At 36.7% G+C, this 17752-nt stretch overlaps 2 protein-coding genes across 3 annotated transcripts in view; one reads left to right on the plus strand and one right to left on the minus strand.

Moving 5' to 3' along the window:
• The window catches only part of PALS2 (protein associated with LIN7 2, MAGUK p55 family member), a 47518-nt gene extending 31813 nt beyond the window's left edge, over positions 1-15705 (plus strand). For both annotated transcript variants that reach the window (XM_063303768.1, XM_063303769.1), the window contains exons 6-12: positions 1782-1913; positions 3394-3493; positions 3841-3909; positions 5790-5951; positions 6779-6981; positions 9308-9436; positions 11009-15705. In XM_063303768.1, the coding sequence (XP_063159838.1) occupies positions 1782-1913; positions 3394-3493; positions 3841-3909; positions 5790-5951; positions 6779-6981; positions 9308-9436; positions 11009-11185 (972 nt within the window). In that variant the 3' untranslated portion in view covers positions 11186-15705. The remainder of the gene's footprint in view (positions 1-1781; positions 1914-3393; positions 3494-3840; positions 3910-5789; positions 5952-6778; positions 6982-9307; positions 9437-11008) is intronic.
• The window catches only part of GSDME (gasdermin E), a 51017-nt gene that overhangs the window by 3881 nt on the left and 29384 nt on the right, over positions 1-17752 (minus strand). Inside the window, exon 10 of the mRNA XM_063303773.1 lies at positions 2490-2551. Within this exon, the coding sequence (XP_063159843.1) occupies positions 2513-2551 (39 nt within the window). The 3' untranslated portion in view covers positions 2490-2512. The remainder of the gene's footprint in view (positions 1-2489; positions 2552-17752) is intronic.

Raw genomic sequence — 17752 nt, forward strand, 5'->3', positions numbered from 1 at the left:
GAAATTGGGATGCCCAAAAATAGAGGTTAGGACATGGAGACTAATGCTAAATTACTACTTAAAACTCCAGTTGTTTCCCCAGGCTTCTTTCCATTAATAACAATTAAACTGAACACTAAAGTGGAATAATCTCATTGAACAAAAATGAAAGATATTGGGATTACCAAAGAGCACATTAGATCCTTGGCGTATGAGCATGCCAAACATATATTCCTACAGAGGCAAAATGATACTGAAATTTAGACAGAAATAAATAGGTAATCTCTTTAGAAGTAGGACCTGGTTGATCCTGGGGAGTGGCGAATTAGCCTCTTCGTGGTGACATTTCCCGAATTATGGAAAGGTTCCTTCTGAGCTAGGTATAATACACTCCCTTTGGCATTACTACAGAGAAGATTGGAGAAACATGTCAGCCCTTATAGAACAGGGGATATTGAAATAGCCTAACGTGTTGTTACGGTGTGACATTTACAGGGATATCCAAAAGGTGTATATTCTGTCTTTTCTTCAACAATACCCTGGGTGGACTGGCAATTTTTATGTTACTATTTTTGGATGTTAAATTTTCCATTATTCAGGTGGTAGCAAAATATTGTGCAGCAGCAGTGAAAATGAGGCATCTATTATTGCAAAGTCTTCCCAGTTATAGCCCATTTATTAATCATTCTAATGTTTTTATATAGTTTTGTATCATCTTGTTGCAGTTTGCAGTGTTTGATTGTATCCTATGTTTCAGGCCTTTGGGTGTAAGAATACAATTTATTATAATTACGTTTCCTCTACATGTATCTGGGATGTCAACTTTCCATTGATTTTAAAACCTTATCAGTAGAAAAATATTCATGCCTAGGCAGTGATAACAACATTTTTTAAAGCCTATACTGTGTGGTTGACTAAGTTTTGGTCTAGTTCCCAAGTAAGAAAAGAAGAAAATAAAATCTCACTACATAAAAAGTAGTTTTGTCTTTTCAAAACCATGATTTGCTGAATCAACCTAAAATGTTTTGATGAAATATTTGGAAAGTATCACTTTTGTAACTGAGTTTAAGTCTTGCGAAGCTTTCTGTAGGCATTCCAAGCGTTCACTGCTTTTCAATCATGCTTTTTTCAAAAGTCTCTGGTTGTTTATAAGAGACAGTGCAACTTACTGCATGAAATAAAAACAACTCTGAAAACTTACTGTAAAATGTGGAATAAAATAAATTGATGAACTTTGAACAAGCATTAAACTATATACAAAATATATTTAAAATTGTATTGTATTATAACTAATTGTTTCATTGATTGATTAATCATTGAGATGGTTATTGCATGTAAAGGCAAGTCACCCACACACATAAAAAATACACTATCTTATGACACTAATCAGTTGTAACCTTTTTGTCTACTCCTGTGAGACAAAGTTTTCTTCTGTGGCAGATGGCATAGTCTTCCATGCAAGTCTGAATCCTGGCACTCTTAATTAAAATATTGGCTTTGCTTCAGCACCCCCTTGACTGCATTCTGAAAGTATCAACATCTAAAAATAGTTGGGATGACTAAAACACAAATCATAAGATTCTATATGACCACTAGATTAACAGCAGTAATTTGTGTCCCAATGATTCTCACAGCTGGAATCTTTGACAGAAACTTAATTGTCTTTCAGAATTTTGTCCTCTGGACTCTGAATTTTGCTGAATCAAAAAATGGTTACACTCTAAGCAACTTATAAATTTGCTAAGCATTTGTAAGTCTGTTAGAATTGTTGTTCTGAAGGTATTTTTAAAATTATGTTTCAGGTATTTGTGAAGTGTCATTTTGATTATAATCCATTCAATGATAATCTGATTCCATGCAAAGAAGCTGGTCTTAAATTTTCCAAGGGAGAAATTCTTCAGATTGTAAATCGAGAAGACCCAAACTGGTGGCAGGTTAGAGATTGTTAAATTTAATGTAAATCATCTATGTATTAATCCAATCTTCTGATTAAATATATAATGCATTTATTTAAAAAATGATACTCTGGATGTTGCAAGGAATTACTATTAAATATAATTGCAGACAGAAATTCAGAACTGTTACATAAAAGTGGGGCAGATCATTTGTCTATCCCTCCTATATGGTCACAATTTTAATTCTGTCTGTAATAGTATCCCAATACAAGATGGAGATACTATCAGGCTTGTCTTGAGATCATCTACGACTGCTACGCTCAGTCATTATACAAAGCCTATTGGCGCACAGATGTGGTTTGCTTGTTTAATTGTTATATAAGTGTAACCTAAAAGGATACAGTATTAGCGGCCTTTATGGAGCTTATGAGTAAAAAAGCCTCCATGCTTTTGGGACAGGTTTCTTTGTGCATGTGTGAATATGTATGCATAAAATGCAAAAATATGGGTTTTGTGTGTGTGTTTGTGTGTTAGTGTGAGAGATAACAAAAATTACTGGTGCACCAGTTAGGCTTGTCTAAAGTGTATATTTACAGAAGGAAAAGTTCTTGTTACCTTAGTTCTGTGAAAGGAAATAGTTAATGCCTTTGGATTTGTTCCTGGCCATCCTCCAGCATCTGTTATAAGAAAAGTATGGTTAGATTATTTATGTGGACACATTCCTAAATTTTTGTCCGGTGCATTCCAGCAAAACTAGCCTTGGGGTTCTTGTCATGGGAGGGACTATCAGTCTTGATGTTTCAGGAGGAATACAAATGGAAGAGAGACTACATAGAATTCATCTAAGCATTTGGAAAAAGGGTACCTTTCCTTGATTTCTCTTTCCCCTTCCATGGTTAGAAATTATCAAGATAAATCTGTTTCCTCAGGATATATTTGGCTTTTATGGATTGAATGGTCTGCATTTATTAGGCAGTTTGCATTGTTTAGCCTTCTTTCCAGGCACAGATGTCCATGGGGTGGGACTCAAGTGACAGAAAGCGTGTTGTGACATCATGGTGTGTACACTTTTGGTGTCATGTTGGCTTGCTGTGGACATCAGTATCTAAAGACTTTTGGAACATGTAAGAGATCCTGAATTTAAAGTGGATCTCTGTCATTTATACAACGGATATAATGAAAGTACAGGGCTGGGATGAGATTTTTTTTAAAAAAATTGCATTTTTTAACATCCACTGTTTTAGGACTTCAGTCAGCATCAAAACTACACTTTAGAATGTTTACTGAAAAATCAGTTTTAGTTCTTGAAAGGTGGGAAATGAGATCACTGTTTTAGAAAACCCAACTGTTCTTATAGCTGCACTTAATTTGTATGTTCCAAATATCTCCCACTACTTGTGTTACAGTGCTTTGCATCCAACTTGCTGATGTGAACAAACCTGAACATTAAATTGCTTTTGGCTACATTACAACTTCTAATGCAAAAATCAATTTTGTTACATGCTTAATTTGATTTCAGGCTAGCCATGTCAAAGAAGGAGGAAGTGCAGGACTTATTCCTAGCCAATTCTTGGAAGAAAAGAGGAAAGCATTTGTTAGACGGGACTGGGACAATTCAAGTAAGGAACACAATAATATTATTTGTATTGCATTCATTCTCCAAGTTCCATACATTATGAATAATGGAGTGCATTAAGGCTTTTAATAGTGTCCATAATTACAAATTAAGAATCAAAACATTTTACTTGCTTGCTAATTTCTGAAGCCTTTCTGCCACCTGCTGGTATATAGACAAAATTAAATCCACATTATATCCACAAGTCTAGATAATTTGTTATAGCTATATAAAACAAATTTAGCAGTTACAAGGAGTCAGGGTGATGCAGTTTTTAATGGAGTAAATGAAGACTTTGTTCCAAAGTAATATAACAAATTGTAATTTCTAAAACATCTTGTCTGTTTTCAGGTCCTTTCTGTGGAACAATAAATAGTAAAAAGAAGAAGAAAATGATGTATCTCACAACTAGAAATGCAGGTTTGTGAATTTCAGCATTATATACTAGAGTACAGCAAAATAATTTAGCAGGAACTTTTTAAAAATTTATATTCATTTAGCTTTTTTGTGTGTATTCAGTTTTTAAAGCTTAATACAAGGTTCTATTCTATATTTTTGTGCTGTTGTATTATATCTTTTGCTCTCCACTTGCTATACATACAAATCCAGGAAATGATTCCAAATGAAATTGACCTGACTTTTCCTCCATGTAGACAATTGCATTTATATTGTTTGCTAATTTATTTTATAATTCAAATAATTTTTGAACTCACTGGTAATTTAGCTTCTCAGATTCAGCACCTAGTTTTTAATACTAAACTGAAATGGGGCACATTAATGATTTTTTTACTATTGTATTAAAATAATATAGGAGCCCCATGTTCCCAATTACATCTAACTTCCCCAGATGTAATTGGGAACACAGGGCTCCTATACTGTACTTTAAAAAACAAACAAACCATGCAGTAGGAGAAATCCTACTAGAGGAAAACATTTTTTACCCCTTGTGACAAGCTGCAGCTGTCACATATTACCTCATTCATATAATTAGCAATGTTACTCTGTTGACCTATCTATGTTCACAGAATACTATTCATTTGAAAACTATTGTATGAAATTAGGTGTAGAATCTGAAAGTCCAGGCCACATGTACTATCACCCAGAGCTTTTTCAAAATTGTCATCAAATCATAATTTGTAATGTGTCTGATATTAGCATGTAATATCTAATTAATTTTAATTAAGCTTAAATTTAAATCAGTTGTAATGTTTGGCCCAGCCCTATCAACTTTTTGCAGAGGACCTTCTGCCATGTCTTTCAGTGGTCAGGTTGGGTACTACCCCCCTCCTGAAAATACCTATATAGCTCTGTGCTATCTACAATGCTGGAAAAGAATAAATAATAAAAAATGGTTATCATCTTTGAAGTCCTGTGTGGCACAGGGCCAGGTTACTTGCAGGACCACCTCTCCCTGAGGGTATCTGCCCTTCCTACTAGATTAGGTAGGCTGAGTGCACTCCAGGCCCCCTCCCTTAAATGTTGCCACCTGATGGGACCTCAGAGGTGTGCATTCTTGCTATCCTAGCCATTTGGAACAGCCTCCCACCGAGATCTGAGGGATCACTATCCTTTAGCCTTCTAGAGGGCCATGAAGACCTGGCTCTTCTCCCAAGCATTGGGTTAGGATGGGTGTTGAGCTGCAAGGGTATTTGGTTGGGCACCTGGAGGAAGGGTACTTTTGTGTTTAACGATGTTTTTATAGATTGTTGTGAGCCCCCTAGAGCCATTACATGAGATAGGCAGCCGTATAAGCCCTGCAAATAGATAAATTCATACCGAATTGCGTATTGGTTCTGTTGCTTTTTGGCATCCAATGGAAAGACTGAGATTGCATCCTTGGAATTGCCTCATTATGTCCTTACATCCTGCCTTATTGTGAAAGGGTTTAATGCACAGAGGGTCTCATCACGCCTTTGAATTGTTTGGGTTGTGTGGGATAGTGATTACTTTTCAGATTAATGTTGAATTCAAAGTTGTTAGGATGGTATAGAAACAATATAAGAATGGTAGGAAATACTTATATAGTGCAAGACTCTAGCAACAACATTAGTTCCTATTATATCTTTATTTTCCAAAAAATGTTTTTTGTATTTAATATTTTTGTTATGCTTTTATCTCTAAGTGCAATACAAAATGTATCTTGTTCCCACAGCAACACTGTGAAATTGATTGGGTTGAGAATGACTGTCCCAAAGTCACCCAATGAGCTTCATGGCTGATGGTGGACTGTAATCTCTAGAGTTATGAAATGTATATAATGTTCACATTGCCTTGATTTTAACATGTACTGTTGCATCTAGAATTTGACCGACATGAAATTCAGATATATGAGGAAGTAGCAAAAATGCCTCCATTTCAAAGAAAAACACTGGTCTTAATAGGAGCCCAAGGAGTTGGCCGAAGAAGTCTGAAAAACAGATTTATTGTACTGAATCCCACAAAGTTTGGAACCACAGTACCATGTAAGTTTTTATAGCCCTCTGTTTATTTGGTTTTTTTACATTGATTCATTAAACATATTTCTCTGGTCCCTGATAATCTGCATCTCAAGGTTGACATTATAAAATAAGAAGGTAGTGTAACTACAAGTTAAAATACTATGAATAGATGCACTTGAAATTGTGAAACTAGTTCATTTTTCTAACACTGGCCATTTAGTTTTATATGTTTGGCAGTAAAATAATGTCAGCAAACATATAGTTTTTTATTTATTATTCAAATGGGCTACTGCCCATCTCCCCCAAATGAGGGACTCTGGGCGGAGTTGTGCTTCAAAGCATATTCATCTGGGAATAAGCCCCATTAAATACTTCTGAGCATACTTTGGGATGTATTACATAACAAATTCTACAGATTGGTATTTAAACTGCTTGTATACAAGTTTATTTAAACATTTTAATTATAGGTAGCTAGGTAAAAATACTTATTTTTCCAGATGCAGATGAGTAAGAGGCCAGAGTGTCGTGAAATTAGAAGGAAAACAAAAATGCAAATTAAAAAAGTGCTCCAGACTAAAAGCCTAATTTCTGGAGCTTTCTTGTGTCCTCCTTTCTTCAGCAGCCCCCAGCACTTCTCCCAGATTTGTACCTGAGGGTTGGCATGTTTCCTGAACATAGGAATTATTTCATGAGCTGTAACAGGAAACCACCCTTGGACTGAAGAGCCTTTCTGCTTGTACAGGAAATCTACTGTATTCAGGTCCTTGTGTCTTTCTATAAGGAGTTACTACATAAAAGCACACTGGCAGTAGCTTTTGTATGTTGTTTTGCACAAATGTCAATTTGTTTAGTTACATCACGGAAACCGAGGGATGATGAGAAAGATGGACAAGCATACCGGTTTGTGTCGCGAAGTGAAATGGAGGCAGATATTAAAGCAGGAAGATACCTAGAACATGGGGAATATGAAGGAAACCTTTATGGCACCAAAATAGATTCTATCATTGAAGTGGTTCAGACTGGAAGAACATGTATCTTGGATGTGAATCCACAGGTATGCTGGTGTAATACTTTAATTTCCAAGTATCAAAGAGAAAATGCTGCACCTCACCAAATCAGAGAAATTCTTAAGAGTTGGAATTTATGTTACTCCATTAATCTGAGCAGTGAGCAGATTTCAGAAGAGACTAGGCTCTCTTTTTCAACAAGGGGTGGGGGCTGCGTCATGCCTTGATGTTGCCAATGATGTTGCGACTTCACCAGGGTGAGCAGCACTGATCTTTTTCCTGATTTTAGCAGGTCTTAAAGGCTGTGTTCACAAGGCCTAAGTGCCCATTATGATTCATAATCCCTCCAAGACTGCAAATATGAAAAAAAAAAAAGTCTAAAAAATTCAGTCCCATCCACTTGAGGAACTTTGCAACTTGTGGATTTCCCCATTGTCTCTGGAGGAGAGCAAGAACGTTACATGTTTGAAAGAGGAGCTCCAGTGACTTCACTGTAGGGGTCGAATTTTCATTGTTCTTTTGAAATGAGAAGTGGCTTATAAGGCTGAGCTAAAGGCCAAATAGATTGGCATTCAGAGCTTCATAATGACAGTTCTTGAGCTTACATTCACTACCATTACTGTATTTTTGTCCACCTTCCTTGGCCAATATTGGTTACTGTCTCCAAAGTTGTAGTCTAACATTACAACAAGATTGTGTTGTAGCAGTAGATGGGTAAAGGATAAAATCTGAGCCTCTGTTTCTTTTGTTTGATTTTTTGAGGTTGACTCCTGGTGACTACATGAAGAAGCTCATGCCATTTTCTTAGCCACATTTTCAGAAGTGATTCACCACTGCTTTCTACAACTTAGAGAGGGTGACTCTCCCAGGAGTCACCCAGCTGGTTTCTGGGCCTAAGTCAGGACAAGAACTCAGCTCTCTCTGTTCTTAGTCCGGTGTCTTAATCATTAGACCAAACTGGCTCCCTTAACGTCTGGAAAACTAGAGATTTAAAGTCAGTTCAGTGAGGCAGTGGGAGGGAAACTTCTTTGCTTAGGAATTGTATGTGTGTACATACATTGGAAAGTTATTTGGAAGAAACTGCTCCATCACAATAATTAAAAGGTTGGAGAAGGGAGGGAAATTAGTATTAATTTAATTGCTGCCCTACCTCCACTCAGTTTGGGGGGTAGTCCCCCCACCCCTGCCCTTGCGTAGCCCTCAAAATTTGATGTGGCTCTGAGCCCAAATTAGGATGTGCAAATTGTTGGTTTAGAGGAAACCTGGGCTTTGACAGTCCACTCCAAGAGACGGTTCTTGGGAGGGGGAGGAGTGCTTTCCGGTCAGTGTTGACTCCTGGCAACTGCCTGGACAAGTCCCTGTGATTTTCTTGGCAAGATTTTGGAAGTTTTTTGCCCTTGCCTGATTCCTAGGGCTGAGAGAGAGTGACTGGCCCAAGGTCACCTAGCTAGTTTCATGCCTAAGGTGGGACTAGAACTCATGGTCTCCCAGTTTCTAGCCTGATGCCTTAACCATTTCACCAAACTGGCTGCCGTGCCCTCTTTTTGACATAATAAAAAAACTCCCTTTTCGAACAAGATTTTGTCTGGACTAATTCTTAACTATAATCTTCCACACATTTTCTTTATTTGCTGGGTCTCATATGCATTTTTATTGCTTCAGTGTGTTGTATGGCAAGTCACTTTTTATTTGCACTTACTTTGCTTTTTTAATGAAATGAATATTAAAATATTTCTAATGCTATTTTCACTGATGAAGTGCGAACAGAAATACCTGAAATGTAATTAAGATACGGCAAATGTAGTATGAGATGTATGTATGTATGTATGTATGTATGTCACTGAGTGTTGTTAGATTACAGTGGGATATAAATATAATAAGTAAATAAAATTCTCTTACCATTAGTTGCTAATCATTTTGAGAATGTAAAACAATTGAAATATACTAAAATTAGATTTAGAGGCCACCTGACTCTAGAGCAACTCTGGGCAGCTTAGTTTAAGAAACAGAAAAACAATACAGAGAGAATCTGACAGCCTCACCACCATATCCCATATCCCACCACCACCAGCAACAGCGTACCACAAACACTCGGGGAGAACAGCCCAGTTTTTAAAGACTTCCAGAACATCATCAGCTACATGGATCTCTGGGGAGATGCAGTTCCAGAGGGCAGATGCTGCGACAGAGAAAGCATGCTTCCTGTGTCCCAATAGATGGCATTGTTCGATTGAAGGGACCTAAAACACACTGACAAATAGGGAAAAATACATATTAGTCTGTGTGCTGCCATGAACAACTGCATATTAAAGTTATGCTGATGCTGCCTAATATCCAAAAAATTGAGCGGGTCACTCATTCTTTTCTCTCCAGGCACTTAAAGTGTTGCGGACATCAGAGTTTATGCCCTACGTAGTTTTTATTGCTGCTCCAGAACTTGAAACACTGCGTGCAATGCACAAAGCTGTGGTTGATGCAGGAATTACAACCAAGCTTCTAACAGTAAGGGAAATTATTATTTTTTAAAATATGTGTGAGCAAACTAGTTTGTTTTGATGTGATTAAAGCTATGCCTAGTATACTACTGACCATCTTCTGATGCCTTTCCTTCTCTTGCTTGCCTATTTGTAGTTCTTGCACTTTTACTAAACTTTCTAGGCATGATTGTTGTTTCATTTTATTATAAATGCCTCATCTGTTCCAGAAAACTTGGCAGACAAGCAGCTTGCTGATGTGAGGCAAAGGATGCCTTTTGGCTTTCAATACATTTTTAAAATGTGTTATGGATAATGAGCAAGTAGTTCTTTTAATTCAAATAACATTCCTAGATTAGTATTCTAATGTAGTTACTTAATTGAAAAGTGGGACATCCCTCTAGTCCCTGTAAATATGAGATATTTCCTGTTGGTCATAACATGACACTTAAATGATGCTGTAAGTTGTAAGTTTAACTTCATTTAAAATTGACCAGAATAGTATGCATTAAAATAGTAAATAGTTTGGATTCAGATTGTGTTAGAATAGGCCCATTAAAATCAGTGAGATTGGTAAAAAGCTAATGTTAATTTCAAATTCCAAATATGATTCTGAATGTAATTAAATCTAGATTTAGCCTGAAAATTATATGAAGCACTACGGAAAGAATGTGGAAAATAATTTCACAAGTAAACCATAAGGCCATTTAGTCAGGCAAAATAACTAGATACGTCAGTGTGACAGAAGGAGGTCTTTAAGGCACCCTGGTCCTCAGCTGCTAGAGCTTTGTAAATAAATGCCTGCATATTAAATTGGGCCAGGAAACAGTCATTGGTCCATATCGCTTGACCTAGCACAAAATGTAGCTGCTTAATTATTAACTAAAATATCTGGGAAGTTTTCCAGTACAAATCCAGTACAATATATTGTAATAAACTAATCTTGAAACAATTCTGCCTAAGAAAGATTTTAAAGTACTTTGCAAACTTACGTGCATGTTTACAGAGTTGTACCTAAAAGGGACGCGGTGGTGCTGCGGGTTAAACCGCTGAGCTGCTGAGCTTGCTGATCGGAAGGTTGGCGGTTCAAATCTGCGTGATGGGGTGAGCTCCCGTTGCTAGTCCCAGCTCCTGCCAACCTAGCAGTTCGAAAACATGCCAATGTGAGTAGATTAATAGGTACCGCTTCGGCGGGCAGGTAACGGCGTTCCGTTTAGTTATGCCGGCCACATGACCACGGAAGGGTCTTCGGACAAACGCCGGCTCTTCGGCTTGAAACGGAGATGAGCACCGCCCCCTAGAGTCGGACACGACTGGACTTAATGTCAAGGGAAACCTTTACCTTTACCTAATTATAGGAATCTCAAGGTCTTGATTGTATCCTAATTAAGAGCATCTGCTGCACCTAAACAGCTGTTTGCACTTTCTCACTTTCTCATTGTATTTTTAGGAATTAATTTTTAAACGCTTTTTCTTCTTGCTGATCTCTAAGATTATCTAAATTTTAATGCAGGCCTTCAGTTTTTAAATATGTCCCCAGGTGCTGCTCATCATTTGCTTGTTATAGTATTGTTTTATTTTTGTGTCAATATTCTAACAGGATACTGATTTGAAGAAAACTGTTGATGAGAGTGCACGGATCCAGAGAGCTTATAGTCACTACTTTGATCTGATTATTGTGAATGACAACTTAGACAAAGCTTTTGAGAAGTTGCAAACTGCTACAGAGAAATTGAGGATGGAATCACAGTGGGTCCCCATTAGCTGGGTATACTAACAGTTCTTTTGAAGATGATATAAGCATCATACTATGTTAGTTGAAACAAACACTATACTAAGAAAATATTGTACAGTGGTGCCAGATACTTGGCAGGACCCGATACGTTTTTATTCTGTGTATATTAAAATAATGGTACGCTAGTCAAATTTTTTATACAAAATGTTGAAGGGAAAGTGTACTTAATATGTAATTTATTTTAATTTTTCTAACTTTTTACAAATAACCTTTTTATTCATACCACATGAAGGAAATGCGTTGAAGCATTTTTATAAATGTTTTGATTTACTACTTTGCCTTTACTCATCTAAAGAACTTTCCAGTCACTCACTTAAACATTTGATCTTACATTTTCACTGTGATAAGGAGAAAAATACTTGAAAAGGTTTTTGTAAAACTGTTTTAAATCAAATGTTTCATCTGATCAGTTTTTATTTATATCTAATCCTTGTCCTAATAAGCATTATCTTGACATGAGCAGAATTTTCAATACTTAAGAAGCAACCAGCACTGAGCCGTGTTACTGACATGTGTTTGCTTAATGTTTATCCATGTTTTGCAGTTGTCTTGTCTTAGACAGATGTACTGTAGACTTTTCTGTACGTTCCCTTTTTACATAAATGTAAAAGCAATATCTTGAACTTTCCCTAAGAATCTTCTTTTAAAAAGCCAACATTACAACCCATACAATAAGTATTACTTTCTCAAAGAATTCTTATAATGTAAATTCATTGTGTTTGAGATCATGGTGAAGTAGCCTGAAAGAGCCTTATGCTACAGAGTCTTAGTCAAGGGCTCAGCATGTAGGATGTATGTTCTTAGTTGTGGAAAACTCATAGCTTAGAGGAACAAAATCTGCTTTTTTTTTTATTACAGCCTTGCTCTGTATTTGTATATTGTCCTATGACTGGCCTTTAGTTTATACCAGAGTATTTATGAGTGGTTTTGTGTGTTATAAAATGTGATGTGATGGGACTTTTGAGCTGTTACTTTGTGTTACCTGGCTTTATTCACCAAATAGAGTGTGAAACTAAAATTATTGTCAAATGCTAAAATTCAGTGTTATTTATCAATGAATTTATTTTTGTTTTGCATTCATGTTTTACAATGTTCATTAATAACTTCCTTTAGTAGATAAGTTAATTCATTCTCTTAGGTTCATACTTACTGATCACATAAACACTTTTCTGATACATATTCTGTTGCATGGATATAGATATGGATGATCACTAAGAGGGAATAATTGATGATCATAGTTTATATTATACCTGCTATTATAAATAGAGCCATCCATTGCTGACATGCAGAGGGCCAGAGATGGTTATCATCTGCTCACTTCATTTATTTTGCCATACAAGTACGGCCACTAGGATTTCAGAGCTTATTTTCAATACCAAAGTATCATACGTAAGATGCCAACAATGAAGAATTATTGGAAAAGGCTGAAACAGTGCAAACTAGCTTTTAATTATTTTGGCTTTTAAGATGCACAAGGAAACAGGGTTTCGATAGTTTTTAGTTTATATAGAGAAATGATGACACCAAAAAGGTATTGTAAATAAAAAACCTTTACGGTATTTTTTTAAAGACTTAAGTATATTTTGTAAATGTCATGCAAATTATTGCATACAGTATCTGTGTCTTAATTGCTGTTGGTATTTAGAATTTAGCTTTTAACAATATGAAATACTTTAGATAAACTTATTTCTGTTACATTAATTGTGTAGATAGGCTGATGTTAAGTATTTAAAAAAATAGGTATATCTGAGTCTGGAAAATTTTTATGCCAGTACCCAAAATGACACTTTTAGTCTGTAATTTCAGTGTCATTGTAGGATTAGGAAGTAGAGTACAGTGTAGAAATTAGTATACTTTTATTGCATTAAAAAAATTGTTTGGAGATTGAGTGGGAGACATTACTGAACCCTCAACTCATACCCCGTTTCCCATTCCTTTATTTTCTAGTACTTCATTAGACAACGTTCCAGTTGGTTTGTTGCTACTGCTCTTTGCTAGATAAAGGTTTGAGCTGATTTTAAGTACCTTGATTAAAGTTCTGTTCAGATTCCAGCTGACCTGTCTTTAGAAAGAAATAAAGTGTCCTCAAGCAGAATACTCACTTAATCTACTCCATTCCTCTTTTGCTTCTAGCCCAATTGATTTGTATTATCCAGTCTGATTGGAAAGCAGAAGGGTTTTCAAATTGGCCTTAGTTCAAGGAAAGCTTAGTAAGTAATTAAAGGAATTTGATTTTGGTCTTAATGCTCAGAAACTCCCTGCTGCCCAAAGCAGGAAGAAGAAAAAGAGAACATCAATAGTTGTCTTAATGGCTTTCTAAAGAGCTTGTTAAAAGTAGGAAATTGGTCCAGAAACATTTTATATTCTCTCTGGGCAAGACTTTTTATGCTGGTACCCCTAGAAGATCTTGGGAGAACTGCTTAAATTATGTCCTTATCACAGAATTCAGCCTTGGTATTAGTGTGGGAATTTAAGCCATAGGTCCCATATCTAATAGGAAGAGATCCATGCCATGCATAGGAATTACTGCATTTGATATAAAACCACACCTCTATATGCTCAGTAGCAGAATATCACTGCACATGATAGGGGCCATTCACTGTTTTTGCTGCATGGATACCGTAATCCCAATTATGAAGAAATTAAAACTTTGAGTACAGAGACCCAGGTATTTATCCTCTCACAGAAAGGCAGCGCTGGAGAGGTATAACAAAATGCTTCTAAGCACAGTACCATGATGCTGCATTTAGTAAATGAGGTGCAGAATGGATTGATTGGGAGGGTAAGTCAGAGGTAGAGCAGCTATTTTAAGTGCCCTAGTTTCAGCTCTTGGCATCTTTGTCTGAAACTGCAGAGTTCCTGTCAGTTCATGAGTATTCAGTGATCTGAACTGATATATTGCAAATTCCTATGAATAATAAATCCAGAATATATCAGAAGTGTTTAGATACCAGTTTTACAAAAAGGATAAAGTATATTTACCCTCCATTAATAGAGTAAATGAGAAGTTATATGAGGGTAACTTCATATGTTCAATATAAAAATGGAGTAAGTATGTGTGCTCACACGAGTACATGAAATGGGAAGACAATATTGCTTGCTGACATTAGGGTACATAATTATCTGTACCAAAGTAAATACATTATTGAAATATATATGGTTAAATATATGGGTATGCCTGTATTATAGTAGAAAACACTGGTTTATGCAATTGCCTCTACTAGACTTAACATGGATCAGTAAATACTGCTCTGTTCTACAGTTTCACCAAAAACTGTATTATGGAATGGAAAAAATCGATAAAAGTGCATGGCCATTATTAAAATATCACTGAAGGATAAAGGTGATCCATCATTTTATCTTATCTGTTGAAGCTTTTTAAAAAATCTTAATTTTCCATGAAGTTTATCCTGTTTATACATTATGGTAACTTTAAAAATATAACTGAATTCTGAAAGGTCATACTGAATTTATGAGCACTATGAAGTTCATTATATTAAATTTATAATAAAATGCAGATACGAATCATGCTGAATCAGACTTAAAGCTAATTTTAGTTCTTAATGTGAATTCCCATTTCTATTTAGCCAGCTACTTGATCTTCAAACAATGATGCTATTGTTTTAAACTATTTTTGGCCTTCTAAATTTGTAAATACGAATATAATAACCAATTTAAGAACAGAAAGTATTTGTCAAAAAGACAGTTGTCATGATAAAGGAAAACTATAAGAAATTTGCACAGGGGTGGAAAATGAGCTGAGGGGTGTCTTCCCTCTTTTGTTTTAGATTGCAGTACATGATGATGCTTCAGGAACAACTGTGTATCTCTGTTCAACATACTAGTGTCACAGATGAGCAGTGAGTTTAAACAATTAAGTACAAAATATTTGTATAGATAATTTTTTGTAGTTAGAGATTTTGAAAAACCAAAGTGCTCAAAAAAGAACTGCAACAATTTAACTGTTAAGATATCTACGCAAGTTCTGGCAAACTCTACCAACAATTGCAAGCTTGGGATTCCTAAGAACAATGAGACACTGTTTTATCATTTTGTGGGATCAGCAGCGACAGCTCTTCTGCAGAATTTTGAATGCAAAGTGTCCTGTTCAGATCTGCATAGGATACTGACATAAGTGAAATGGGGTTGCAGTTAGGTATCTTAGATTTTTGCACGTTTGGAATAAAAATGTAAAATGCAGGAAGCTTTTTTGTAACAGTATTTGTCTGAAATTCATTTAATTTCAAATCCTGAGTAATTTTTTGCCTACTCAGAGTCAAAAATAGTCTACATCAGCTGTACATTGTTGTTATTCTGCTTTGTTTTGTCTTGGTTCAATTGCGGGAGGAGTTCCCATAACAAGTCTTGGAAACACTGAGAGGAAACAAAGCAACCCTTAAACTATCTCAAAAGCTGCTTCCATCATGTCTTATTGAAATATTTTTGTTTGTTTCTGATGTAAACTGCTTTGGATTAGTTTTTCAATTAAAGTTCAATGTGACAAACTATGATTTGGATAATCCTTTCTCTGCACTACCAAAATGGCAACATCCATGAGGAAAAAAACAACAATCTAACGATAAGATTCCTAGTGACTCTTGCATTGTTGTTTATTCATTTAGTCGCTTCCGACTCTTCGTGACTTCATGGACCAGCCCATGCCAGAGCTTCCTGTCGGTCATCAACACCCCCAGCTCCCCCAGGGACGAGTCCCTCACCTCTAGAATATCATCCATCCACCTTGCCCTTGGTCGGCCCCTCTTCCTTTTGCTCTCCACTCTCCCTAGCATCAGCATCTTCTCCAGGGTGTCCTGTCTTCTCATTATGTGGCCAAAGTATTTCAGTTTTGCCTTTAATACCATTCCCTCAAGTGAGCAGTCTGGCTTTATTTCCTGGAGGATGGACTGGTTTGATCTTCTTGCAGTCCAAGGCACTCTCAGAATTTTCCTCCAACACCACAGTTCAAAAGCATTGATCTTCCTTCTCTCAGCCTTCCTTATGGTCCAGCTCTCACAGCCATATGTTACTACGGGGAACACCATTGCTTTAACTATGCGGACCTTTGTTGTCAGTGTGATGTCTCTGCTCTTAACTATTTTATTGAGATTTGTCATTGCTCTTCTCCCAAGGATTAAGCGTCTTCTGATTTCCTGACTGCAGTCAGCATCTGCAGTAATCTTCGCACCTAGAAATACAAAGTCTTTCACTGCTTCTACATTTTCTCCCTCTATTTGCCAGTTATCAATCAAGCTGGTTGCCATAATCTTGGTTTTTTTGAGGTTTAGCTGCAAGCCAGCTTTTGCACTTTCTTCTTTCACCATCATAAGGCTCCTCAGTTCCTCTTCGTTTTCAGCCATCCAAGTGGTATCATCTGCATATCTGAGATTGTTAATGTTTCTTCCAGCGATTTTAACTCCAGCCTTGGATTCCTCAAGCCCAGCATGTCGCATGATGTGTTCTGCGTACAAGTTGAATAGGTAGGGTGAGCGTATACAGCCCTGCCGTACTCCTTTCCCAATCTTAAACCAGTCCGTTGTTCCGTGGTCTGTTCTTACTGTTGCTACTTGGTCGTTATACAGATTCTTCAGGAGGCAGACAAGATGACTTGGTATCTCCATACCACTAAGAACTTGCCACAATTTGTTATGGTCCACGCAGTCAAAGGCTTTAGAATAGTCAATAAAACAGAAATAGATGTTTTTCTGAAACTCCCTGGCTTTTTCCATTATCCAGCGGATATTGGCAATTTGATCCCTAGTTCCTCTGCCTTTTCTAAACCCAGCTTGTACATCTGGCAATTCTCGCTCCATGAATTGCTGAAGTCTACCTTGCAGGATCTTGAGCATTACCTTACTGGCATGTGAAATGAGTGCCACTGTTCGATAGCTTGAACATTCTTTAGTGTTTCCCTTTTTTGGTATGGGGATATAAGTCGATTTATTGTAATGATCCATTTAGTTTTCACGGCAAGAATACTGGGTTGGGTTGCCATTACCTTCCCCAGGGACCGCATTTAGTCTGACCTCTCTGTCATGACCTTCCTGTCTTGGGTGGCCCTTCATGGTTTAGCTCATGGCATCATTGAGGTGCTCAAGCTCCAGCACCACAACAAGGTAACAATCCTTTGCTGAAGGACTCTTGCATATCAATTTCATTATCAAAAGTGTAGATTGCCTGATTATCTTCTTTCTTTCCTTAAAAGTCCTTGCTCTATATGGGTTTTCTTGGCAGAACTGAATTTCTTGGGACTTCTTGCAGCTAAGAGATTTGTCCACTGTTAAGATTGAACATTTTCACACTGAACAGGTAACACGGCTGAGAATCATACTTGATCGTACAAGAATTGATGACGTTAGGTGTTGCCCTTCCAATCTGAGGATAAGAGAAATGTCTGATTAAGGCTTCAGTGGCATATATGGTAGTGAGTTACACTTTTTTGAAATACAATGCATTAGCTAGAAAAAAAGGATGTTTTAACTTGGCATCTGTATTAAAGTAATATATCTTGGATGCCACCGACATACCGCTTCCTTTGAATGCATGTTGAAT

The sequence above is a fragment of the Candoia aspera genome, chromosome 4 (assembly GCF_035149785.1).
Source record: "Candoia aspera isolate rCanAsp1 chromosome 4, rCanAsp1.hap2, whole genome shotgun sequence".
Taxonomy (NCBI): domain Eukaryota; kingdom Metazoa; phylum Chordata; class Lepidosauria; order Squamata; family Boidae; genus Candoia; species Candoia aspera.